General features: G+C 35.2%; 1 protein-coding gene across 3 annotated transcripts in view; it reads left to right on the plus strand.

Annotated features, from left to right (window-relative positions):
- The first annotated feature begins 7925 nt into the window (after positions 1-7925).
- LOC131026826 (uncharacterized) overlaps positions 7926-27345 on the plus strand; it is a 159510-nt gene continuing 140090 nt past the window's right edge. For 2 of the 3 annotated variants that reach the window (XR_009102396.2, XM_057956816.2), the window contains exons 1-5: positions 7929-8174; positions 8338-8400; positions 8861-9031; positions 11923-12057; positions 21576-21715. Coding sequence is in view for 2 of the 3 variants with exons in the window: in XM_057956816.2 (XP_057812799.2) it covers positions 8129-8174; positions 8338-8400; positions 8861-9031; positions 11923-12057; positions 21576-21715 (555 nt within the window). In the remaining variant the exon portion in view is untranslated. Of the gene's footprint in view, positions 8175-8337; positions 8401-8860; positions 9032-11922; positions 12058-21575; positions 21716-27345 lie in introns of all 3 variants that reach the window. The other variant, XM_057956817.2, reaches the window with a different exon arrangement.

The raw sequence follows: 27345 nt of genomic DNA on the forward strand, positions 1-27345 counted from the left end.
ATAATATTTGAAAATAACTTGAAAAAAACCATAAGAACATGAATTTTTTTATTGTAACTTGTTTGTATTTAGAATTCACTTTCCTAATAAAATCTACCAAAAAATTGTCAAGTTGTAGTCTTGGGAGTGAATTGGGTGAAACTTTAATTTTGTAACAAGTCCTTCAAATCAGTTTCAAATGATCTCAAATTTGGATTGTAGTAGCTTCTATACATCCTTGGTCAATTTCCTCCATATTTAAAAAAATGCCAAACTCAAAGATATACATACTTCAAAATCTAAGCTGCTAAATTATAAAATCATCTTGTTTCTTATGTTTTATAGGCCAAGATCATGCTCTAATATCGCTCATAATGAAATATCTCGCACAATAAAGGAAATAAACAATTACTATTTAGAAATATAGTATAAATAATTGTATATTTTGTAAGCCACTTTGAGGGGAAAAACCTCCAAAAATTTTCAACAAGAATGTAATTTGCAAAACGTTCTACATATATCATATCTATACATTAGATGCCAACTCAACCAACTAGAATATAAATCCATATGAATGATTATATACATTAATTAAAGGGTATGCCAGTCACAAGTTGGCTACACTTATTCTAGTACAATTAATGGATTAGGGGAATAGCATTCTTTTAGGTCAAACCCCTTGATAGGTTGGATTAATGAGATTGAGAAATATCAAAGACAACATTCATTAACACAAAGATGGCTTATTTACATATGTGATTCTTATGTCTCTTTATAAATCAAATTTCACCCCAATCATTCTTTTTATCCTCCTCAATCTTCTCTTTTCTAGATGATCATTTAATATCATACAAACATGTGCTAAGTTGACTCATAACGACACATAAAAAGGAGTAAGAAAGTGAAAATTTGAATTTGATAATTTGAATTTTGGGGTTCATTCTAGCGCTTTAGATTGATTGGGATCAATCTTGAATTATGTAGAAATGATTTGTAAAGTACGGTGATGATTTCAAGATGGAGAGCAAATGTACAAAAATAAGTATTGGTAGAATGAATCAAAAATATATGAGAATACATGTGATTTGATGAAATAAAGATAGATAAAGATTAAACCATAAACACAACATAATACAAAAATATATCACTTATGAATATGTTATTGTATTATAATATTTGTACCAAAATAAATATAAAATTGAAAAATGACATAAGAGTGCTATTTTTTCTATTAGCAATGTATATTAAGGGTAGGGTCTCATGGAAGGGCTTAAGCATCTATTTTTCAAGAAGAGGTCGTCTCACGAAGACAATTATTTTTCCCTACAGAATTATTTGAAATTTTTTCCTCCATAAGAAGAGCTGTTATTTTTTAGGCTTGCATATTTGAATAGGTGAAAATAGGTAGAACTATAAATTATCCCATTAATTGAAGACCCACTTGTTAAAAATCTAAATTTAAATTTCTCTTAAAATATTAATTTTGAAAATAAAATGAATTTTTAGCCGATAGGCTATATAGCGTGAGGTTTCAGTCCAAACTTGTCTCACGCCGGAATCCATCTTCTTGCTGGTAAATTGGCCAAGAAAACATCTCAGAAATAGCACTATTGAATCACAAAACATGTCTGCTGCCGGTAAACTTCATTGGGAAATAGTATGCAGATCAAATCATATCTCCAAATCATGTACAAGGAAAAATCAAATCCAAATCAAATCGGATTGGTTGTATCCGATCAAATCAAATATTTTGCAATCAATATTTTCATTTAAATTGTTGGCAAAATATTGTCTCCAGCTCACGAATCATATATTTTTAGATTTGCTTTTAGCTTGTTATAAATAGATTGAAGCAGGCCTGGAATTTGACAGACAACTTAAAAAATTAGTAGAACGTATGTATTGACATGCTATTTTTTCTAAAACCATGTAGATGACACTTCAAATTATAAATAAACCGTAAAAAAATATAGTAGGTAATATATATATTAATTTAGAATGTTTATTATAAAAATACAAATTTATTTAGAATATTTTGAAATGGAAGGATGTAGTTGTTTCTAATTTTATAATATTTTAATATGATTTTTTAGAATAGTTCTATTTTTTCATATGAATTTAGAAACTTGTCATAATTGAAATGATAGAATATAATTGATAAAACATTTTAATATGAATTTTTATAATATATTCTATTTTTTTATATATGAATTTAGAAACTTAGTCAATTTAATTTTTTAAATATATTTAATAAGATTGTTATAGAAACTTGTCATAATATATATAATTTTAAAATTTTAATGTTTATTATTACTAGATTAGTAATTATTAATTAATTATCAATTAATGTTAGTATATAATATATATTAGTATATTAATTTAGAAACTTATTTAGTAAATTTAAGATTTTTGCATATATTACTAATTTATCATTCTTTTTTCATTAAGACAATGATTTTCATTTCTTCCCAAGAAAGATGTGCATTGCATTTTGGTGTGGCTTCAATCTTCTACTTTTATATTTTTCTTAAAATGTCAAATGAAAGACATTGAAATGACTAAACCGTTATCAAAAATTCAGGTAGGGGTGACCGTCAAATTCCAGGCCTGGATTGAAGTCGTAGCTATAGGGAGATTAGTTTGGTTTGTCTGCTTTGGTCGGGTTATAATGTTTTTCCTGCAAATTCTGCCAATTTTTTCACATTAGCAGGATGAAAGGATTTGTTCAGAATCTTGAGGCAAGTCACTAACTATGGTTCTAGTGAGTGTTTCTTGCGTGGTTGGAACATTTTTCTATTTAAAATCCTCGACCTTGCCTGGCCGCAGCTTATTCTCTGCCATTTCTTGAGACCACTGCTCACTCTCTCTTTGCTCTATTGCTTCCATCCTTGATAATTTGCACCAAAATTGTAAATGACTGGTAAAATAATAGACTAACATCTCAAGAACATGTAAACGCTTACTTCGAATGGATTCATCTTTGCCAGCAATGTCTGAAACTTCTGGTGCTGAAGGAGAACATGCTGCAGGTGATTGAGTTCAAGAAACTGTTAAAAAGAGGGTCCAACAAAAGTTTTACCGTATGACAGAACAACAAACCAAGAAGTTGCTTGCAATTATGTTTCGTGTATCTCTGTGCCTGTTCCAAAGCTCCAAGTTTGGCACAAGTTGAGAGGATGCTGGCAATGGTCAATAAGGCGGGCTTTACCACTACGCATTGTACTTGATTAAAAAAATTCAAGTATTTTTCAATTCTTATTTTATGCATATCCAGTAGTGACTGCAGTCTATGATGTCTCATCTTGAAAAGATATTGTGAGATAGAATTCATAAGCATTATATATGCTTCCACCATTTGCTTGCAAATCTCTCCTAGTATTCTCAACTACAACTTCTGATAACAGTCGGTTATCAATATTTTCTAATATCCATTCAACAAAAAATACTCCTATTTGGTACATGCTGAGAGGATGTTGGCACAGATTTTCGAGTTTAACTTTAAACTTGCCAATTGCATTTATTTACAGCACTCGAAATTGGCTCCTCTACCTCCAGTGCTTCTTCGCCCGGGCTTTTTCAACAAACTGTTTTGTGCATATCCAGCAACTAGCCTCATGTGGTCGGAGGCTATAGTGGTTGAGTAATTTCGACTTTGCAAATGGGGTCCCAACTAATGCTGATTCCTTTGCACCACAAAAAAAAACATAGAACCTTGGAATGATAAAAACACCACGAAATTGGCACGAAGACGAAGAAGAAAAGTAAGCCCATATTGTAGGGAGTGAGCATGCTATTCACAAAGTGGATTTGTTGAAGAGGGTTTTGAAAGTTTCAAACAAATGCAATCGGCAGGTGTCAAACATCCTCCGTGTCTGTGCGAAATTGGGAGCTTTGGAAGACAGTATGGACATCTGCCAAAGCATAAAGGACCAAAAAAAATAAATTAGATGTTGTAGTCGCAATTGTCATGGTAGCCATGTATAAAGAACAGATAAGGCACTTGGAGTGTTTGACACCATGCCTCTAAGAATGTGGTCAGGGGTTGCAATGATTGCAGGATATGCACACAATGGATTTGCAGAAAAAGCTGAAAAAGCTGTAGAAACTTTCAAGCAAATGCAATCGCGGGTGTAAAGCCAAATTCCACAACCTTTGCAAGCATCCTCCGTGCTTGTGCCAAATTAGGAGCTTTGGAACAGGGTATGGACATTCATCATGCATAATGAAAAGAGGATATTTGTCAGATATGCTCTGGTAGACGCACATCCAAAATATGGAAGAATAGTCCAGGCACGTGAACTGTTTGACGCCATGCCTCAAAGAGATATCATCTTATGGAATTCCATGGTTCCATGGTTCCATGGTTGCAGTATATGCACAAAATGTATTCATTTAAAAGTTGTTCTTATGGAATGTACTGATTGCAAGATATGTACAAAATGGATTTGTTCAAACAGCTTTATAAACTTTTAATTAAATGTAATTGAGCAATGTAAAGGTATACATTGCAATTTATAAATTTTGGTTATTGTCAAACATAAAGATGTTATTAAAATGCTCTTGTATCAAAACTATTGTAATGTAAATTCTTATCATCATTCTTCACAACAAATATTTAGATATCAGAATATATATATAAAACAAACTTTGAACTCAACATTCTTATTTTGAAAATCATGTAAGTTCACTCATATATAACAAGGAGTGCACATAGCATGTCATTTATCGTAAAAAGTTTAGACATGTGATTAATATTGGTTAATGGCACATGGAACTGTAAATATTTAATTTAGATAAACAAGTGTAAAAGTTATATTTGTCACACAAAATTAGAAAATATTGTCCTTCCAATCAACACTATTACAACAACATTTGTAACGAATTTAGTCAGGGATACAATATGTAAATAATTTGTAAACATTTGAAAAAAAAAATCATAAACATTTGTTGTCATAACTAGAGAATTTTTAAATACTTCCATACAAGACATCCCCTCCTATCACCACTTGTCCTATCCAACACTATCATAGTTTTAATCATTGGCGTGTGACAATGATGTTTGTAACACCTTTCCATTATCACTATCATAAAGTATTAATAGCCCACGCTTTGATTGTCACATTAGACTTTGTAGCATACAAGTTAGGTATCTCTTAGTAAATGTATGTAAACTTGAATGATGGCATGATGTGATGCACCTTTAATTGGATGGAGTAATTGAACCAATAAGAGATGTTCAATTCCTCTATACAAAGGAGGAAATTCTATGGAAGATGCCTTCGAAAATTGGACAACCAATTGAATGCCCATGCATGTGCATTATGTGGTATCTTACCTATTTCAAAATAGTTATTAGCTTTCACATTTTTACTATACCAAAAAAATATATGTTGCCAAAATTTAAAAAACCACATATATGCTACCAAATACTACCCAAATGTTTATTATCATAAGCTTTTAGATTTTGAACCTTTGATTAAGATAAGAGACAAAGGCAAGTCCAAGTCAAAGGAAAGGTCCAAAACTATTGGAAAAGGTAGAATTTTAGAACCATGGAGTACAAATATTAATGAAATATTTATTGATTCTTCTAACAAATCCTCAAACAATGATGAAGTTATTAGTGAAACTTTTATTTCTGTCAACATTATTGGAGATGATTCTTTGGTAATTAAATTAGGTGTCTTATTTCATATGAGTCCTTAAAAAGTGTAGTATTTGGAGTGCAAGAAGTGCGATGAGTGCTAGGTTTTCTTTTGTAATAACAACTAACTCAAACAATTTGTTTAGGGAAAGGTAAATATTAGATTTATTATAGTAAGAATGAAGTATCTCTTGCATAAATGACATTAGTCTGCATATCACCTTAAGTGAGAAGATTGGTAAGCTAGTAAAAGGTAACTTGGTTGTTAGAAAAATGAATTTGACATGGAAGTCTCTTTAACTTAAAATCATCTACTCTATGCAATTTATTAAATGTAATTAAGTATACTAAATTATGTATGATATGGAACCATACATTGAGTCATATTGATGAAAAGGATTTAAAAATCTTGATTAATAAATACATGATTAGTGGTATTTAAGATTTTTGTATGCATTTAAAATTTTATAAACATAATGTGTTTGGTAAACACAATACAATTAAATTCTCTTCTAATAATACTTAAGGCGAGATTTTTTCTAGTTGTTTCATATTGATATGATTAGTCTTGTGGATTTGTCATATATATATCAATGATTAATAAAGACAAACATGAAATTATTTTCTTAAGTCCAAGTTTATGGTTTTGTATACATTTAAGAAATTGAATGCACTTATAAAAAAAGATATAAAGAAAAATTAAATTTTAAGTCCAAACAATGGAGTAGAATATTGCTTTGATGAATTAGATGAATTTGATGAATGTGGTAGATGAAAGAATCAACAAAACTTTAATGCATGGAGCTAGAAATATCTTAAAAAAATGTAAAAGAATAAAAATTCGGGATTGAAGTGGTTGTACTGTTGAAGATAAAACATCATATGTAATGTGTCTAGGGAAAAAAACTATCCTTTCACATCCTATGATATTTAGTTGTAAGGCATTTGATTATTCACGTGCTTAAAGAAAATCAAGCTACGATAAATTTTGAATTTGAAAAGTACATTTTCATATAATAATGTGAAGATGTAAAATTGTATAAGATTTTCAAAATACTTTAAATTTGAAATTATGTATTCAAATTATTTTTACATGGAACTAAAATTTGCTCTAGGAAAGTTCTATAGTCAAACAAATCACAAAGCAATAAGATGTATCTTGAGAATAAACAAATGAAAGAAGATAAGTCAAAAAATGAGTATGATCATGGATAAGAGTAGGATGTGAGGATGGAGATGAGGAACATATGAAGCACATATTAGATTCAAATTTTGAATAAGAAGATGAATACTTAGATTCAAATTTTGAATAAGAAGATGAATACAATTCCAAGTCTTATTCACACCAATTATATGGACAAAAATAACCCAATAGATATAGTCCACCAAATTATTGTTATATTTTTATTTTATCTTTTATAAGTGATGAACCAAAATCCATAAAGTAGTCTATCTTCTTTAAAAGAAAACAAATAAGTCTTGAAAAAAAGGTCCTAATGGAACATATGTTAGCTCAAGATGGATCCCCTATTGAGCGGTTGATGTGTGTTTGACAAGAAGCATACACAAGGCACATGAACTGTGTGTTTTATCCTACTAATTTTTTTTGATGACAATCCTAAAAATATAGCAGCAACGAGAAAACAGGCTTGCATATTGTTTTGGTAGGATTGTTTGTTAATAAACTTGATAAATTATATAAAAAAATATTTGCTTTAAATATGATGTGGTTTTTAGTTGTCAACAGGTTGGCACTCCAATTCCAATGGAGGGAGTAGAGTTTGTACTGGAAAGAAACCCATTTTAATAATATATCCTATATCTATCTAACTATATAATCGTGCAAAGAGACAATCCTTAATTCTACAAAGAAACCCATTTTAATAATATAACCTGCATCTATCTAACTACACTCATGTACAAGTAGACAATGCATTACAAGTTGCAAAGCTTATAGTGCTAGCTATTGTTTCAAATATGAAGTGAGTCACGCGCTCCTCTACTAGTTAAAAATATCGTCACATGATTTCTTAGTGAAATAAACAATAAATAATATGTCTCCTAAACATACAAACTTAAATGTTTTTTCTATCGACGTAACCTTTACACCCTCTTTTGGTACAAGTGCTAGTTTAATTTGTTTTTATCATGACATATAATATACCTAGAAATCAAAGATATTTTCTTCATAAGACAACAATACAAAATTCATAAGACTGACAACTTTAAAATATTTTAAAAATATCTCAACACCACCAACACTAGTTTTTTAAAAAGCTGCCCTCCATGCCCACCCCAGCCTAAGTTTTAAATAGGATCTATAAATTCTTGAGAGAACAAGCCATAAATTTAAGCACTACTCTTTATACCTTGCAAGCACGGCCAATTCTGGAAAATATTGTCGACGCTCGTCAACTGTATTTGCATAACTGCAGTGCACAGCGGAGAGAGAAACGTTAAGCGTAAGTAGCAGAAAAAGGGCTTGAGGTTTGGTCCAATAGCACCATGAGCTCTGCAGCACGTTCTTCAGATGCCGCTGAAGCAATGTCAGGTCATTCATTTTACTTATTTATTTACATTTATCAAACAGCTTTTGTATGATTTGTGGGCTGACCAGGTGAAGCTTTTAAAAACAATCTTAGGGCTTAATGTTTTTTTAATTCCCATTGTATTTTCTTTTGTTTATCATAAAAATTTGTATACTCATGGTACAGTGAGAGACAAAGTGAATGCGCTGTTGAACGCCGGACGTGAAGGAAATCTTGAACTTTTCAAAAGTAAGCGAGAATTTTCTGGAAGAATCGTATTTTAACGGCTAGATTATTAAGTAGGAGAAACGGATTTGGCTTTATGGACATTTGCTCTTTACTTTGTTATCGTACTCGTGGACAATTATATTCCCTGAACAGAGTTTCATTTTACACAATTATTTGAAGAACCATTTAACAGAAACCTTTAGAAATTCTAAGGTCAGATGGACTGATTTAGCTCGATGAACATCTGTTCTTTATTATTTTACAGTATTTGTTGACAATTATTTGCAACCCACATAAATTTTTTCCCCAAATTGTTTCGAGAATTAGTAGCAAAATTGTTTTAAAAGCACTAGGAGAAGCTCAGAAGGAAGGTTTAAGCTTTATGAGTACTATCCTGTTATTTATTATAGTATTTGCATACGATTATGTTTGGGAAGACGAGTTCAATTATAAGAATTGAGAAATTTGCACGTTTTCACAGAGAGAGCACAGTTACTTGATGAAGGGCAAGGCCTAGCTGAGACTATAGCTGCAGTGAAAGATGCAAATGGACGCGGTGCATTGCATTTTGCTGCAAGAGATGGGAAAACTGAGATTTGCAAGTATCTGCTGGAAGAGTTAAACTTAACCGTAGATTCGAAGGATGATGATGGTATGTGCATTTAACTGTTCTTTTTTTGCCCTTTTTTGAGTACGGGTTTCTGGATAATAACTGCATAAACTATTTTTGGCAAGCTTTCGCGAGACTTTTTTGATATGTCTCTTCATCAAGAATGATATCAGATGGGATGCCATTTATAGGGAATCTGGAGTTTTCATTTGACAGATGTTAAACAATTGTTTCTTAGTCCTCTTATACAAGGATAGAAGTTGAAATAGGAAGACTACAGCTGTACATTTTTATATTTACCTCAGAAATAGTTGAGAGTTATTTGTCTTTTAAATTGTATTCCAGAGCTCACCTCTACCTAACTCCATAGCCCTAATATGATTTTAAATTTGTTACGATTTGTCCGAGTTTGCCCTGTTCTGCTAAATTCCCAGCTAAACTTCTACGTTTGGCTATCATCATGGCAATTCCTTCATTTTAATGCTGGTTCATGACGTGCTGGACCTGATTTGTGCCTTATTTTTTTGAACTTTTTGCTTCTTCCGTTTCCTACCATTTCTGGAAATTATGCATTGACCGTAGAGTAAGATAGAGATTAAGGGTTTTAAAATTCGAAGGCATTGAAGAAGCATTTCATGTTCACTAAAGGAAAATTTACTACATAAGCTAAGCTTTCTCTGAAAGATTAGTAATATGTTTAATTTTACACCACAGCATTTTGTTTGCTTCCTTGTCTTCATCTTTTGTAATGTATTTTCAATTTTACTGTCTTGATTCGAAGCATATCGTATCACAGAGGAGGTTTTAGCTTATTTCTTCAAGGATAACCCTACTTAATTGGGCCTTCTAGTCCCAATTTCTTTTCTCTGATTTAAAACCACAGCGTTCGTTTTACCCACACTCTTCCGCATACTTTTTTCATTCAACATTGTGGCACTTCTTAGTCCATAGCCTATCAAGAGCCACAAGTAAGAAGTTTAATTATGCTGCCTGATTTTGATTGGCTGATGTTTAATTATTGTGACTCGTTTGGTGGTGCATTTTCAGCCATCTAGTTGGCCCTTTGCCTTTTTTCCTATGCCTCTGTGCCTTTCTAGTGTAGTTTTGTATCTTGTTTGTGAGTACTTTGTTTCTCTCTGCAGTTCTTCTGATTGTCATGATGTGTGTAGTCTTCATCCTGCTGTTTTTGAATTGTTTTCAATATTCCTTTCCTGATCTCATTTGTAGGTTTTCCTTTTCTGTTTCTACCAATCCTGTTGTTAGGAATCTGCTTAGATTTATTGGAAATTCCGAAAAAATAATTTTTTTGTGTAGGCTGAATCTTGATTCTTAAGGCTATAAAATAATTTAGTCCCCTGTTTTGCTCTCTTCCTGCCTCTTGCAGGTCTCATTGACTTATTGTGCTAAATCAATCATTACAGGTCAAAATTCGGAATTTTCTGCCATTCTTCAAATATGAGCCTTACTATGCTGAAAATCATCTTTTGGGGCTATCAGCTTGCAGGTTAGGTTCTCCTGTGGGGGGAGTTTTGGCTATTCAAATCTTGTAAAACCCTATGTGTCTTATTGTCAATCTATCATCTGAACCTTCATGAATGGTGGAATTTATCTCTTGGTTGAGTGAGATAAATCTCCGATTTGCTTGGTTGAAGGAGAGCATCATACTATTGAGGGCATTATTATTTCAGTTCTCATCTTCTACCATCTGAACCTTCATGAATGGTGGAATTTATCTCTTGGTTGAGTGAGATATATCTCTGATTTGCTTGGTTGAAGGAGAGCATCATACTATTGAGGGCATTTATTATTTCAATTTTGACATGCAAACTTAGTTCTAGTTTTTTATTTATCCCCCTTGATTTTGTATTTATATAATCTCCAAAGAAGAATAGAAAAAGACAAGATGGAAGGGTTATGGGATAGGTTCTTACTCATTTTATCTTGTCTAAATTTTGGAAACATATATCATTCAGGTAGATATAGGATATCTCTCCATATTCCACTGTTTTAGATAGAAGAAAAGGAGACTGAAATAATTTTGTTAATCTATCTCAGTTTGGTCAGTTTGGTCAATACCTTCAGACATTTGTATCCTTAGATGTATCACATAAAAGCCCTAGATCTCCAGTTAACCTGTCATTTTTTTTGCATAGGATTTGTTCTCTCCTGCCTTTCACATTCCTTTTCCTCTGTAGTACCCTGACAGTCAGTCCTTGTTTATCTTTCTGTCATCTTGATTTCCATTTTAATCTTTGAGAGTGGGATTGTGTTGGAAAGGGCTTGAGATAGGTGAGTACAGGTTCGTTTCAGCTTACCACTTGCATAATCCATTCAAGTTTTCAACCATTATTTGAATAAACTGTACTGAAGATGTTTTTGCATAGATAAGGAGTCATCTTCAACATGAAGTAATTCTTATTTTATATGCTACTTTTATTTAGTGTGCAACTTTGCAGTATCAGCTGTGGAAATAAATTTACAAGCTAATTATAAAGACTATTAGGACCAAGTATTTTCAAGGTTTTGTTTGGATTTTTGTTTTAAATTAACAAAATTTTCTCTTAAGTTTGATCTAAGGAGATCAACAGATTGTATTGTTTTGAATACCCTTATCCCCAATGGTTAAACAATTCATCAGCATGCTTATAAATTCTATGATCAACACATTTAACTGTAAGTGACGTATGCTTTGTTTTTTATATCTTCATTTGAATAAAATATACACCAAAAAGATGATAAGGGAAGGATTTGTTTGTCTGAGTTAAAACGTTTTTATAATATACAAATTTTCTTATGCATAGGAATGGGATGTTGGATTTATCTATGTATTCCGATTAACTTTTAGTATCAAAAACCGTGAATTAATCTGGCTGCATGTGCAATGATCGTTGATCTAATATGATAAGTGTTTAATGCTTGCCTTTTTTCCATAGGTGAGACTCCTCTTATCCATGCTGCTCGAATGGGACATTTAGATACAGCTAAATACCTTTTGGAGCATGGTGCAGATCCTGCAGCAACTTCCAATCAATTGGGAACCACAGCTTTGCATCATGCAGCAGGGACAGGTTGATCCTTTGCACTTTATCCATCTTTTTCTTCGCTTGAAAGTTGAAACTGTGCTGTTAGTCCAAGACTCCAAGTTCTACTAAATTACTATTACAAATAGTGGATCTCCTAATATGGATACTTTCATTGATAAACTGATTTATTTTCTTGTACTGGAATGCATGTTACCATATATTTTAGTCAAATGTTTTTTTCAACATAACATGAAATATCCTTTGAAGTCCATGCTAGAGTTTGTAGTGAGAATATAAGATTAAATTCTCGAATTTAATTGTGAATAGGATAGGTGATAGTAATACTTCCAAAGGCTTCAAAACAGGATGATGTTTAAGCATCTTGCCTTGTGCATGGGTAGAAGGCAAAATGCAACGCGAACTTTAATGTTGTTTTATGACTTTTAATAAGCTGGGATCTGTGATTTTCCAGATCTTTGTTCAAAGATGTGAGACACATTAGTACCAATCAAAAAGGGACAAGAAGAGTCTTTGTTATTACAATATGTTTTTACAAACCTTAGTTAGACCGATAAGTTAATACATCTTGTCCTTCCCAATAGTGAAACCTTTACTCCTATACATGTGGGATAGACCTTGAGATCAGAGTCTATTGCCACGGCATCATACTTTTGGACCTTTAGGAACCGGCAGTTCTCTTGGTAAACAGGAGTATTCAAGAGGAGGCCAGGGTCTCCACTCTGGGTTTTCGATGTCCAAATGCCAGGCCATTTGTTTAACAGAAAAAATATTCCAATGATCAGAGAGGACTTGGCTATGCATAGTCAAGCACAAAAAACAGTTCTTAAGTCAAACTCTCCTACAAAGAAGGAAATGGATGGTATCTTTAAATGAAAAAAACTGTCTAAGCTGCAACTTTATTTGGAAGAAATGGAAAATAGACTATAGTTACTTAAGGAGAAGGTGCTGATCTGTATATTTGTGAAAGCTTCCTATGAATCCAAAACACCATATACAAGGGTACAAGAAAACTGGAAGCCCTCATACCCTGTAGATCTATTGATGATGCCCAAGGCCCCAAAGGGTACTTCATGGCTATATTCTCAACCATAGTTGAACTACTCGCCAAAACAAAAAACTTGCCAAGGCCTGAAAAAAAAACTCGTGAAAAACTCAGCCACTACTCGGCAAACAACTCAGGAACTCAAAAAATTGCTTAAATTTAATTAGAAATGCATTTTTTTTGCAAAATTCAATGAGAAGATGCATCCAATGAGTCAATAAATGTGAACACAAAAGAAACAAGCTGAGTCTAGATATATTTAAACGCAAAGTGGGTACAAAATCACATCCTCGTGAGGAATGCTGATGGCTGGAAGCAAAATAGTAAATAGTTTTTGTAAAACTAAAAGTAAATACATCATTACAATTACATATTCCTCTTCCCAACTCTAGTAAAAACCAAGGGAGAGGTAGAACTAGAGGGTCTAGTCCTATAAGTCTGCACTAGGCGTGACTGTGTCTCCTCGCTCGGTATGTTTGACTCATGCTGTGGCTCGTCCTCCATCCTAGATGTAGCTTTGCCTCTAGCTTCTCTTGGCATTGGCGATGACTCCTCATCCTCCTCATCCTCCTCAATGTCATCCTGTGTGAAACCAAATCCACCCCCCTCCTCCATAGCCTGCCTCTCCAAATCATTGACGTCATCCTCTGCAAACAATGGAGGCTGCTCCTGTGATGTCCAATCGCTGTAAGGATCTATATCATCCAAATCAATTGGACTAGCTGCTGCTTCCTCTACCTTCCTTATGCGCAACCGAAGATTATATTGCACAAAGACAAGGTCATTGACGTGTTTTTGAGCTAACTTGCTCCTCTTCTTCGTGTGGATGGCCTCAAACAAGCTCCAATTGCGCTCACAATTGGATAAACTACAAGGTTGACATAAGATTTTGAGGGCAATTTTTTATAGATTTGGGGTATCTCCACCCCAACTTTGCCACCAAGCATCGGAGAAATAAAATATTGAAAAGTTAGAAAGCGAAGAGAAAAGTGAAAACATATTTTATCAATTTATCAATTACTTCAGACCCCAAAATCCAAATGACAAATATTATATGTGGGGTTTAAGTGGTTCTTCCTCTCCTTGCTAGCTCTGAAGAGAATAGCTTACCCCTTACTTCCTCATAGTTTTGGAGTTCGGTCACAACGAGGTCTCTCACCTCAACCTCAGGTATCATCCTCTGAATACATGTAGTGAGGTCCTCCATGACCTCTTCATTAGGATCTGAGTAAGAATCCTCGAATTTAAAACGGGGGTTGAGAAAGTACCCTGCTGCATGAATGGGTTGGTGGAGCTGATTGTTCCACTTCCTATCAATAATTTCCCAGATGGGATCAAATTTGAGTCTATCTCTCTTGTAGTAATTTTTTATATACTCCTTGGCCCTATCCATGGCCTCATAAATATACCCCATTGGGGTTTGATCCCCATCTACCAAGCGTAGAATTCTAACCAAGGGTTCAGACACCTACAATTGAAAAATACAAATTACAAAAAGATTAATTAATGAAGTTACAAATTAATAATGAAAGACCTGAATCAAGAATAATTAAAAATTCAAGTTTTGAAGTTACCTTCACAATCTTTGCAGCCTGTTGTGCAAAATGGTTGTCGAAGACTATGCATGCGACACCCTCTCCTTCAACTTTCTTTGAATAAGGTGAGTCTAGCCATGGCTGACTCACAAACATTTGTTTCAAAGAAGTCTATGCACCTGGAATTCTTTGCAACGTTAAGAAAATCGTTGCAAACCTTGTGACACCAGATCTCGCCAAATCTCTCCCTTGAGTGTGCTCTCTCATCAAATGTAGAACCCAAGGGTGATTGTAAATATATTTTGTGATCCTCCTTGCATCTTCCACAACTGGAGTCACCCAATCAAGTTTTTGTATGTCCTCCAAACGAAGGTCAAGGACATGTGCTGCACAAGGTGTGCAAAAAAGAGTGGCGTGCCTATCTTGGAGGATTCTACCTGCTACCACATATGCTGGTGCATTATCTATGATTATTTGCACCACATTCTCTATTCCCACTTCCATGACAATGTGCTCCAACATTCCAGCCAATGTTTCTACATTTTTCACCTTATTGAAGGCATCAACTGATTTCAAGAACACCACATTGTCCTTGCAAGCAACCAAAAAATTAATAATAGTGCGGTTTTTGCCATCTGTCTGCACCCATCGGAAAAAATGGTGCAGCCATATTTTCTCCATTCTTTTCTTTGGTCCTCCATCACTTCTTTTGCCCTATCAACTGCATTTGTGAGCAACCTACAAAAACAAAGTGAAATTAGGTCTTAGTACACAATTTTGATTTAATAAACAAGAAAAACAATTAAAAATGAAATCAAGTGGACTATTTACTAACCTCCCGCCCAAATCTTTGCGAGAAGGGGCCTTGTACCCTTTTCCTGAAACTGTCATTGTGGTAACCAAATTTAGCCAATAAGGACTATCTGCCACATTGAATGGAATGTTGTTGAAGTACCAAAAATCAGCACATGCAATGCCTGTTTTCTCATGTGCCTCCCTATTCCATCCAGTGGCCTCTAATGATGGTTGTGCTCCAGGTGTGTTCCTGGGCATAAAATAACTACCTATAGATTGCATCCCTGATGGTGATGCAGCAAGTACTCTACTAGAGAAAGCAAAAGTGGTGGTTGAGGTGGTGCTGGGTTTGCGGATATGTGGGCCACGATGAGAGCCCACTATGCCCTGAAGTGCTTCTTCTTCTTCAATGTCAACTGAAACACCTTGAGATTCAACTATGGCTGCTCTCATGGCTAGTTTTGTCCTCTCTTTTTGCAATTTTTTCTCTTCCCTAGCTGAAAGTATGCCATTAATGTCTCTTTTTATTTCTTCGGTGGCCCCAGGACATACCCTAGCATCATGCCTATCGATGCCTGCAAGGTGGTCTTGTTGTGACCTTTTCACACATCGCGCCATTGCAAATGGGGAACTCCTACTTTCTAGGCCCTCCCAGTCTTTTGGCTTGCGTTTTTGGGGTCTTTTCGCAACAGTCTTGTCAATCTCTCTGCTTTGCAAGTGTCTGGGGGTCAAATTGATTAAATCTGCTTTTTGTTTGAGCGAATTTGGTGAAGTCTAGGGCCTGTTTGATCAATTTTAGGGTTTCTGCCTTCAATCCTAGATTTTAGGGGGTTTCTTTAAGGGTTTTGGAAAAACTGAATTTAGAACTGGAATCGGGACCCTTCAAGGAACCTCCCAGTAAAATTTGAGCGATTTTTGAGCACTTACTATTTTTAGTAAGTTTCACTGCCACCCGGATTGGTCTAATTTTGCCAAAAATCAAACTTACTATTTTTAGTAAGTGCTTTTCTGACCTATTTTGCCCAAACCTTGACATTTTGAAACACTTACTATTTGGGAAAATCTTTTTTTGGCAGGATCTTCATAGGAAAACACTGAAAGCTGAATATCTCTGAAGACGTTGAAGATTGAACGCTCCTGAAGACCATTTCTAAATCCGGAAGAGTCATAAGGCAGACAAGTTGGATCAAAAAATGGTCAAGTTTGGAACTCCTATTTCAGGAATGGAAAGCCTGAAAAATCATATAAGTCTGGAAATTCACATCAATCCACCAATGTCATCCTGATCCGAAAATGGCTTGAAAATTGACTAAGTCTGAAAACTTGAAAGATCTTCCAAAATCCAGAATTTGCATTATGATTCCTAGGGACCTGAAACCGTTTTAGGTCCCTAGGAATCATAATGCAAATTCTGGAGACTCTCAAACATCTTGACAATATATATGAAATATAACTTAAAAGTATTATACTTAAATGTTATATTTCATATCTATCCTGATGAAGAGAATGAGAAAAAATCATGAAAATCCTTCCCCAAGTCAATTCAGCGCCCAAGTTTGGCCAAGGGTGCCAAACAAAGGAGTCCATGGAGAACGTGGAGAATGTGAAAATCCTTGCCTAGGTGGTTTTAGCGCCCATACTTCACCAAGGGCGCCAAAGTGAAGTTGACACAAAAAGCATGAAAAATTGTGAATTCCACCACTTAGTGAAAATTCTGCCCTATTCCAAGGGAGGGCACCAAAGTGGAATGCTCAAGGAGAATGGAGAAAGTTTAGAATTCCACGCCTAAAGGAGAGTAGCGCCAAAGCCATGATGAAGGCACCAAAGAGGTGGTATCCTGGAAAACCTTCAATGTGATGAAATTCCTTCTTCCTAGCAAAATTCCGCCCTAAGACATGGAAGGGCACCAAAGTGGATGATGCATGGAAAAATGTTGAAGTTAAGAATTCCTTGCCTTAGGGAGAATTGCGCCTATAAGGAAGGTACCAGGGTGCCAAAACTTGATGGTCATGGAAAGCTTTAAAATCACAAAATTCCTTACCTGTGCGGAATCATTGCCCAAGTCCAAAGGCAGGTGCCTAAGTCCAGGGATCAAGGATGAATGCTTCAAGATGAGATTTCCTCCATCAAGGTCAAAATTTCATGCCCAGTCAGGAGGTTGAAGAGAAATTTTTTGAGGCATGGAAATAATGAAATTCCTTCACCAAGCTGGATTCCACGTTCAAGTCAAAGAATGAAGAGAAATTGTCAAGGCATGAAAATCCAAGGGTCAAGGAAGAATGAAAAGTAGAAATCCCCTGGAGATTTTTTTTGAAATTTCCATTTTTAGACACCAAATCTTATCAGAATCCGAAAATTTTTGCAGATTTGGACTCATGGGAGAATTCTCTCTCTCCTCGACCCGGGTTCTAAATTTTAGGAAATTTCCTAAAAAATAGGAGACGTGAAAATTGGTCGAAAATCTCCCTACAAACATGATGAATTCAAAGACCACAAAAATTCCTTCCTCGGGGAAGAATTGTGCCCAAGAAGAAGATATTCCAAGAAAGGTGAAAATGTGGCGCTGTGTCGGAAATTCCTTCCTTCAGGACAAAATTCCAGGAAAGGTGAAAAATTGACTAAGTGTTTGAAATTTCTTCCTTCAGGACAGTTCTTGGAAATCATGAAAATTGGCTAAGGCATGAAGAATTTCCTTCCTCAGGGGTAAGGAACAAATTTCTTTCCAAAGGAGAATTCCTTCACAATATGAATTCTACGTGGGGATGAATTGAAGGTGAAAAAAACAATTTCTAAGGCAAGGAAGAAATCAAGGATGAATTGAACAAGAAATTCCCCCCCTAGGGAAAAATTTAAAAAATCCATTCTCGAGCATCAAGAATCATCCGAATTTGAAAATGATGGTAGATTTGGATTCGTAGGAGAATTCTCTCTCTCCTGGACTTGAAACTCTAATTTGTGGAAAATTCCTAAAAAATAGGAGATGGTGAAAAATCATTAAAAATCTCCTCCAAAGCAAGGAAAGTTAGAGAAACTTCAAGAAAATTCTTCATGGATCAAATTCTTCTCTCTTGAAGTTTTCTCTCTCCAAGGTTTGCTCGCCAAGTGGCAGCCGAGTTAACACACGTTGAATTAATGAAGCATCTCTTTGCATGTAGCCGTCACATTTATGGCAGATTCCTTTTGCATGCAACCGTCACGTTCAAGAGATGATGGTGCATTTATGGCATCATGGGCGATTTTTGCATAAGGGTACATTCATTGCATAGTGGGCACCTTTTGAATGTAATGGTTAATTAATGCTTCATGGGTGCCATTTTTGGAAGGATTGTAATTAATTGTATATGGGCTTTATGGGGTATTTATTGCTGATTCCCACCTTGTTGCATCTTGAGTGGGGAATCTTTTAGGGTGAAACCCTAATTAGGGTTTTGCATGTAATCATGGCCTGAGGCCTATATAAAGGGGTGACCCCCTCATTTGTAAAAGGAGGGAGACTTGTATGAAATTGTTGCGATAAGTTTTGAGATAATAACAGTGAAACATTGTTCTCTGATGGTGTCCACTTAAATTATTTTTTCAAAGCTTGCATGGTTTCACCTTCCTCACTTAGAGTAGAAGTAGTATAGTGCTTTGATTTCAATGGAGAATGTAATGGTGTTTGATGAATTTCCATGGTTCATACTTTTTGCATCTTGCTGATTGTATGTTGCAGTGTAAAGTTAGCTTGAACCCCCTAAATTTGGGCTAAGTTCGATTGTGGATGGTCGTTTGGATTGCGCCGTTTTGGGGTATTCAAATGTACATTCTCGATTTGAAAATCCTTTAGCATCCCCATAAGATTTCACCGGTTCTTGCGAAATCGTGGTTGATCTTGGCGAAGCAGAGCTTGGTTTATTTGGAATTTGTCCACCGAAGCATTAACTGTTGATATCACTGCCCTTAAGAGTAGATTTGGATCCTTCTAAACCCTTTCCCTTTTACTTTCAGTTCATTTTAGTCCGTTCGAAGCAGCAGCATCGTAGAATTGCCATAACTGATGATGGAGTTCCAGCCACAACAAAGAAGTGAAAGAATGATGCAAACGTAAAGCCCCTTGGATTACCAGCAAACACATCAGCCAACTGAGTCATGTTTGTAGCATAAAGGAACCTTGGAGTCAATTGTCTGATCTTCTTGCAATCTTAGCATGCAATTGTACTTTGATCAAGAAAGAGTGAAGTGACCGTTAGGCAACTTTATTCTGTGTTAGACACTGTCATAAAAAACACGTCAACAGGTATTTGAGGTGGTTTATGCTTCCATGAAATATTTTTTGACATTTAATGCAAATCACCGACCTAGGGCCCGGTCCTTCACAGGCATACCTGCAAGCCCTATCTCTATCACCTTTAGGACAGGTGCCTATATATCCAGATGGGCATGGTTCTAGTGGCCAATCATACCTTGAATTTGCTATATTGAATTAATGGTTAACTGTTAACCCACACATACAAAGTGAAAAGACAAAGTTAATATTTTAGTTTAACAAAGCTATTTAAATTAGTTTAAATAATTTGAGACATCATTCAAAGTTAAAAAAATTAAAAATACCATTAGGGTTTAATTTTTTTGAAAAACTAGAGATTCTTCAAAAAAATAGTGAAAAATTCAACAAAATATGTCAAAAATAGTGTTAAATCTTGTTCCGATGACTCTAAATCATTTTCGACTACTTAGGAATGATATTCCATTCATCTAGATGCAACAAAATATAAATAAAATGTTTTAAAAAAACATAGAAAAAAAAAATCCGAAAACCTTCCTGGGAATCTGATTTTTCTTCAAAAACCATCTCAAATCTGCCTCAAATCTGCTTCAAATCGATGGAAATCTGTTTGCAAGTGTTTGGAAGAGTATTTTCCCCCCTCTTACTATAGGAATGACTTACTATGAATAGAAACTTACTAAAAATAGAAATTACTAAAAATAGTAAGTTTGATTTTAGGCAAAATGACGACATTCCGGGACTCAATAAAATCCCTAAAAAATAGGAACTTTCTAAAAATAGAAAGTTGCTCCGTTTTGGCTCAAATTTTACTGGGAGGCTCCTTGAAGGGTCCTGATTCCAGTCGCATGTTTAGTTTCTTCAAAACCCTAACAGAAACCCTTAAAATCTAGGACAAAAGGCAGAAACCCTAAAAAAGGACAACACAGGCCCTAGACTTCACCAGTCTCCCACAAACGAAAAGCCGATTAAATCCAAATGACCCTCAAACATCTGCAAAGCGGAGAGACTGACGAGATTGCTACCAAAACCCACAAAAAACCAAGACCAAACGATCAAAAGGGCCTAAAAGTTAGGGGGTCCCTGTCTGGGATGGGGTGATGTGTGATTAGGTCACAACAGGCAGGTGTCTTTTTATTCAGATGTTTCTTTTGTGATGAAAGACAATTTAAAATTTGAGTTGCTTTGTTCTATATAGGATTGTCAAGTTCATGGATTATCTATGACCTTGTGGCGTCTTTTGTATTTGGAAATTTTTCAGAATAATAAAATCATTTTTCCACCAACTTCGGAATTGTGATTTTAGTTTTATTGTTTTATTATTTGTACTTTCAGAAGTTTGTATATGCAGGTTACAGCACTCAGAATCGCTGGTTTGATCGAAGCTCAAGTTAGATACTTTGTTTCGAATGCCAAAGTGCAGAATCCGTATACCATGTGTTGAATTTTAATAGTAATGGAGTCACCTTATGACAATTCCCAAATGACTTTGAATCTTTTACAGGGGTGTAATCAATCTCATCTTCAATAAGTTGTATAAATCAAACATTTTACTTTCCCAACCTTTTCATATAATTTCCGTGGCGCTTGGTATTAGTAACATTTGGCGTATTATGTCCAAAGTCATGGTGGACCCTCTTTTCTCTTATTATGTTTGAGAAATGTTATTGTGTTATAATCGTATTCTGTGCCTGGCTAAATAGGCTTTAAAGAGTGGCTTCTTTTGTTAGTATCAGACACTCAACACAGGCTCTCTTTCGTTTTCTAAATAATTACTTATTGCAGTTAATTGCCATGCATGTGTCCTATATGCATTAAATAAATGTTTGAAGAGAATGATTTCTTAATATTTGACTCAACATTGTGCACTACACCTGGTTCTGATTGTAATATTTACATAGTGCAGGCTGTGTAGAGTTGATAAATTTATTATTATCAAAGGAGTTGCCGGTAGATACTTCTAGTGATGCTGGTTCACCACTACTATGGGCTGCAGGCAGTGATAGACCAGAAGCAGTGAAAGCATTATTGGACCATGGAGCAAATGTAAGTGACTTATATAATTTATGATGGCTTCTGGATTAAGAGTATACTTTTTAAAGGGGTTTCCATTTAATGAACAATGCCTGCTTATGCTTGTCTGGAAATCAACGTTGGTAGTTTTGAAGAGTATTATATCTATATCATTCATGTCAATTTTTGTATATAAGAATCTACTTTGTGAAGAGCTTTCCATTTAACAAAAAATGTCTGTTTATGCCAATTTAGAAGTTTTTGCTGGGTAATTATTAAGAGGATTTATGTTATTTGTCTATTGACTAGTAAAGTCTTGTTGAAAGAACTTTGTGGTTTTATGACTGGCAATTTGTCAAATGAAGAATACCTTCTCGCTCACTTGCATGATGGTCCTTTGATAAGGAATCTTGTGTGGGTCAACATGTATTTTCTAAGTTAATCCCCTACCATGCTTGGATCCAGGTCTGGTTTGTATTTGCTACTGATATTGGGCAAATTTGCTAGGAGATTATATTAGGTTGCGAACCACTATCGTGCTTGGATCCAGGTCTGGTTTGTATTTGCTACTGATATTGGGCCAATTTGCTAGGAGTTTATATTAGGTTGCATGCAGACGACAATGAGTTTGTCTTTGATGAACCTTGAACCAATGAAGAACCCAACATGCCCCAACAGACGTAGCAGGCAAATCTAAGCCTAAAATTATGTGCCCTGCTTGAACCCTCTTCAAATTATTGTTATGACAAAATATCCTTATGATTTTTGTTTTTGTCTTAGTGTTTTACAAAAGAATAATGACATTAATTTGCTCTTTGCTTCCATCCTCTTATCCCCCAACAGATGATTTGCATTCACAGCATTGAGCAGGGCAGACAAGTGGTGGATGCAGCCTATGCAGCGGCTTTTCATTGACTGAGATTCACCTTTCTCTCCACTCCCATCATCTGCGAACCCCGTCACCATCAGTTTATTTATTTACACTCTACTTGTATGTGTGTTCTCTTTGCAGCAGAACAATGGAAACAAGAGACTATTGAAAGCTGCTAGAGAAATGTGATAAAAGTGTGTCATGACGAACTTTTCTTTTGATCCTCTATTTGATCGTTTAAATTAATATAATATCTATTCATCTATTTTTCCTTCATTTACTTTTAGCTTTCATGAATTAGTAGTAGGCTTTTGTGAGGAAGATCATTTATTTATTTATTCATTGAGGCCGGCCTTTAATGTTAGGTTTAAAAATTTAAATATAGATGTTTCAAGGATATAATGGGAATTTGGATTGAATGAAAGGCCATATATATATGAAGTTTTTGGGTTCTCGAGTTCCAGAACCCAGATCTGTGCCAAATCATCTCGATAGTGGGAGCAGCAACAGTGATGGTAACACCCAGGGAGCGACCTAAAAGCCTTGGGTTCATTGTGGGGATGCTCTTGGGCCACTCCTGAGTGCTCCTGCAAGTGCCAAACAGTCATAGATGCAATTTAAAAAAAAATCACCTTTTTTAAATAGAAAACATAAAAAAGTTAAAAGCAAACACAAAAAAGTTCCCTAAACCTGAAATTCACCCCTCATTTGAAACACAATTTCATGTCTCTCAAACATACCCTTGCTAAGATATTTTTGCATTTTGAAAGGTAGCTGATTTCTTTTGAAGGATGTCAATCACAAGGTGCCAAAGGGGTGAATATAACTTGCAGAAAGGAGATTTAGTCATCTAAGGTAAGTATTTTGACTGTTTCTTTTAGTTTTTTAACAAAATTTTCAAGTTTTTGATGAATTTTTTCAAGTTAAAAAAAAAACAAAACAATTTTTTGGTGAAAAGAAACAAGTTTCAAATTTTTTATACTGTTTTTTGGTGTTTGTTTTTTATAATTTCTAAGAACAATAAATTAAAATTACAATCTATCTGGAATTACCAGTAGTTTAAGTTCAGTGGGTATTAAAACAAACAAACAATTGAAATATGATCAAGCATTTCCTTTATGGGAATATGTTACGATGTTTGATAAACTTCTAGGTGGGGCTTTTATTTGGAATTGTAATGAGTGTGGAGTCCAATTTAAGAGCTCATATAGTTGAGTGAGCTTACTTGTGTGTTATAAGTGGGCATGAGATTAGAATATGTGAAGTGCAAAATAAGAAGGGGTTGCCAAAAGAAAAAATTATAGCATTCATTAAAGAAGAAGAAGCTGATGCTGTGAGGGAAAGAGCAAGATTAAAATCTCATCCTTTAGCAAGTAAAACATATAAACACCTACAAATTCAGTAATGTCCTCCCAACATCCTTTCTTGGGGATGCCTTTTATCCAAGAGGAAGATCCCTCTTTTGCTTCTTGCAAAAGTGGTCAATTGGTTAAGGCATTTTAAATGAAACAAGAAACATTGGAGTGCACATTGCATTTATGCCAATGATCTTCCTTCAACTTGGTGAGTGTAGGTGACAGTTTATCCTATGTTGATAAATAAATATGCTGTTAGCCAAAGTATTAATTATGGAAGTATTATTCGGCTGATGTAATGTTGTCATTTGTTCCCAATGGGTAGTTGTTTTGGGAGTTCCTGGCATTTGGTAATCTTAACCAACTGTTGGATAGTATTTATTTACTCATCGTTGTCTTGAGAACTAGTTATAATTTTGTACACATTGTATATGGTAATGAATGAAATATCCTTCTAAAATGCTCTTCTACTTGGCATTATTACGTTCTATTATTTTATGTTTTGCAATGATCTTTTTGTTTGCTCTACATAGCAATTAATAAGTTCCCTATGGGAGTAAACATTTTGGTGTCATTGTTGATACGAAGTCTGAAGATGTATGCTACAGAGAGATAGCATGGTGATGTAAAGGGCTGACCATTTGAACAAGAAGTATCTGAAACTGATGAAGATGAAAACATGATCAAAGATGAGTTGAACAAGATCTAATATACTTGTGGGAAGCATCCATCAACTAGTACATTCAAAGGGAGGCTCTTCAGCAAGAGGTCCCTAAGAGTGCCATCTGTGATAACCTCATAGTGAATGATGCAGTCGACCATTTGCTTTGAAGGCAACCAAGGTTGTTGGCACATAACTTAATTTCCCTTCGGGATCTTCGGGAGGATAGGGACCAAGAGGAACGTCAGCCTGCAGCCAAACAAGGAGAGAAGACATGCGACAAACAACCAAGAGGAGGGAGAATGATCGGTGAGAAGATCTCTTTGGATCAAAGAGAAAAGTGAACATTGATGGTGGTGTTGATGTGTTTTTTATGCACATGCGAACACAGAATAAAATACCTAAAGGTACCTTATCCTCTCTTGAATAAAGTCTCCGAATGCTGAAGATGTCGCGAAAAGGATCAATCGGGATGACTTCAAGGTTCTTTGAATGTAGGATCTCTACGTGTGGATAAGCTCTCTGTGGTATGATGTGATTTTGCTAGAATCACAAGGGGACTTACATTTAACGACCTAAACGTCTGTTTTGCTGGAATCACAAGATTTTACTGGCTTAGATTTCGAAAAAAAAAGGAAAAAGGACGAGGGCGAGGAAAGGATCTAATTCTGATACTAAGAATGTAGGAACAATGATTGATCTTTGATGAAATTCTAACTAAGTCTTGTTTTGACATCCCAGGACCATCTCCACAAGGTTAGTGCGATCTTCAGAGGAAAGATTTATGATGTTCAGATCATCACTACAGGCATAGACACCATCAGGCTGATGCATATCAATGAAGAAGCGACAATTGAAGTTAAGCTTAGGCTGAATGATTCCAGTTGACTACACAAGGCAAGTCTGCAATCAACAAACTGCTAGTAGTATGGATATACGAATTTCACCATCAATCAAACACATTTCTTCCACTCATCTAATAACATGAAATCGAATTTGAGAAGTATAAAGACCATGCAAATTGTTGAATCGACCCATAGATTTCACCATTTCTTCAATGAGGTTTTACAAGTCTTTTACAACATCTTGGCAACAATCTTTGCCTTCTCTCTCTGTTCTACTCTAAGTGCTATTCTATCAACTGCCTATCCACTATTTCTAACTATTCACCTTCTAACTACTCTCTATTAGCCTTTACAAAATGAAGAGCTGGGGCTTATATAGTGCCCTTAATACAATTCAATGGCTAAGATCAATTTGAGATCAATGGCCAAGATTCTACAATGAAAACCCTAATTAGGGTTTGTTACAACCAACTTAATTCTGACCAATGAAATAATTGCATTATTTGGACACATGTCTTCTTTGGAATATTCGACCAATGGATAACCGAGGTAGGTACATCAAAGTTTGTGCCACCTTTAATGAGTCAGGTACATTGAATCTGGACATGCTGAGGTGGACCAACCCGACTGGAGGAGTGATGACTAGGATGCCACCTTTAATGATACTTGCAACTTGGTAGATATCCAATTTGATGATGCTGAGAAGCTAGCTTTAATTAATTCATCTGAAACTATCTGCTTCTTCAACGAACCCTTGCTCTGAATTATTTTGTCTTTGATGTGCAGGATGATGATGTACCTCGCCTTGGAACGCTAGATTGGAAGAGGTTATTCCTGATGATGCTGGACTGGAGGAGGTCGTCCTTGTCCTGGCTTGATCTTCTTTGATGAGAGTCTGCCAAGTAGTTGATCCTCCGGGTTTGGGGTCACCATTCGATGCCTCCCTTTGAATGCTTAACTATAAAACCTTGGAAAATGAAGAAAGAAGACCGGATTTTGCTGGGCAAAGGTTGAATTGTGGTCTTCCTTTGGATGAATTACGCCTCAATTAGCCTTCAAAAGCTTCACCTTCTTTAGCCTCCAACATTTAGCAAATTCTGGGATTTAGCCTCCAACTTAGTAAGAAATTCGCTCCTCTAATGTGCTCCTCAAATTTGCATAAGAAGGAATGAATGAATGATTTGAATTTTGAAACAATACTCCTTCCTTATATAGGGCGCTCACCCTAATTCTTGTTGAGGTCGACTTGACAAAAAGGAAATAAAATGAAATAAAACCCCCTTTTTGAAGGATGGCCGACTTGGCAAATAAAGGCAAATAACAAATATTGAGTGCTCAACTTAATTTTTTCATTTTTAAAATTAATTTTAATGCCTCCAAGGTGGATTTTTTATTATTTCAAGGCCTAAAAATTAATTTATTAAATTGCCAATGCCTTAATAAATGCGAATTTAATTTATCCTCCCAAATGTCTTAAATTTGGCAAATTTGGCGAAATTTGGGAATATCAAGGTTTGACCGAGGCTTAGTGAAGTTTTTTCAAGATTTCGCCCTGGAGCCTCTAGAAGGATCAGGAGCGATTTTTTCAATTTAGGTCAAAATTCACCTTAGCTTGATCGTTGAACTCCTTCAAGGCGATCTCCAGGGTCCATTTCCTTCCATCACTGGGTTAGCTCATCAAAACTTGAAGGAAAAAATTGCATTTTAGGGAATTTCGCCTTGGACCCTCTGGAAGGGTCTGGAGCGAAATTCATAATTGGGCTCAAAATTTTCATTTTCTAAAGTTCAAAACCTTTTTAAGGCATTCCAAATAGGTTCTTTCACTGAATTCCAGGCTTAGTTTCATTCAACTTAGGAGGAAAAAGGTGGATTTAGGTTTTTTCGCCCTGGACCCTCTGGAAGGGTCAGAAGCGATTTTCAAGTTTTGAGCA

This window comes from Cryptomeria japonica, chromosome 1, assembly GCF_030272615.1.
Source record: "Cryptomeria japonica chromosome 1, Sugi_1.0, whole genome shotgun sequence".
Classification (NCBI taxonomy): domain Eukaryota; kingdom Viridiplantae; phylum Streptophyta; class Pinopsida; order Cupressales; family Cupressaceae; genus Cryptomeria; species Cryptomeria japonica.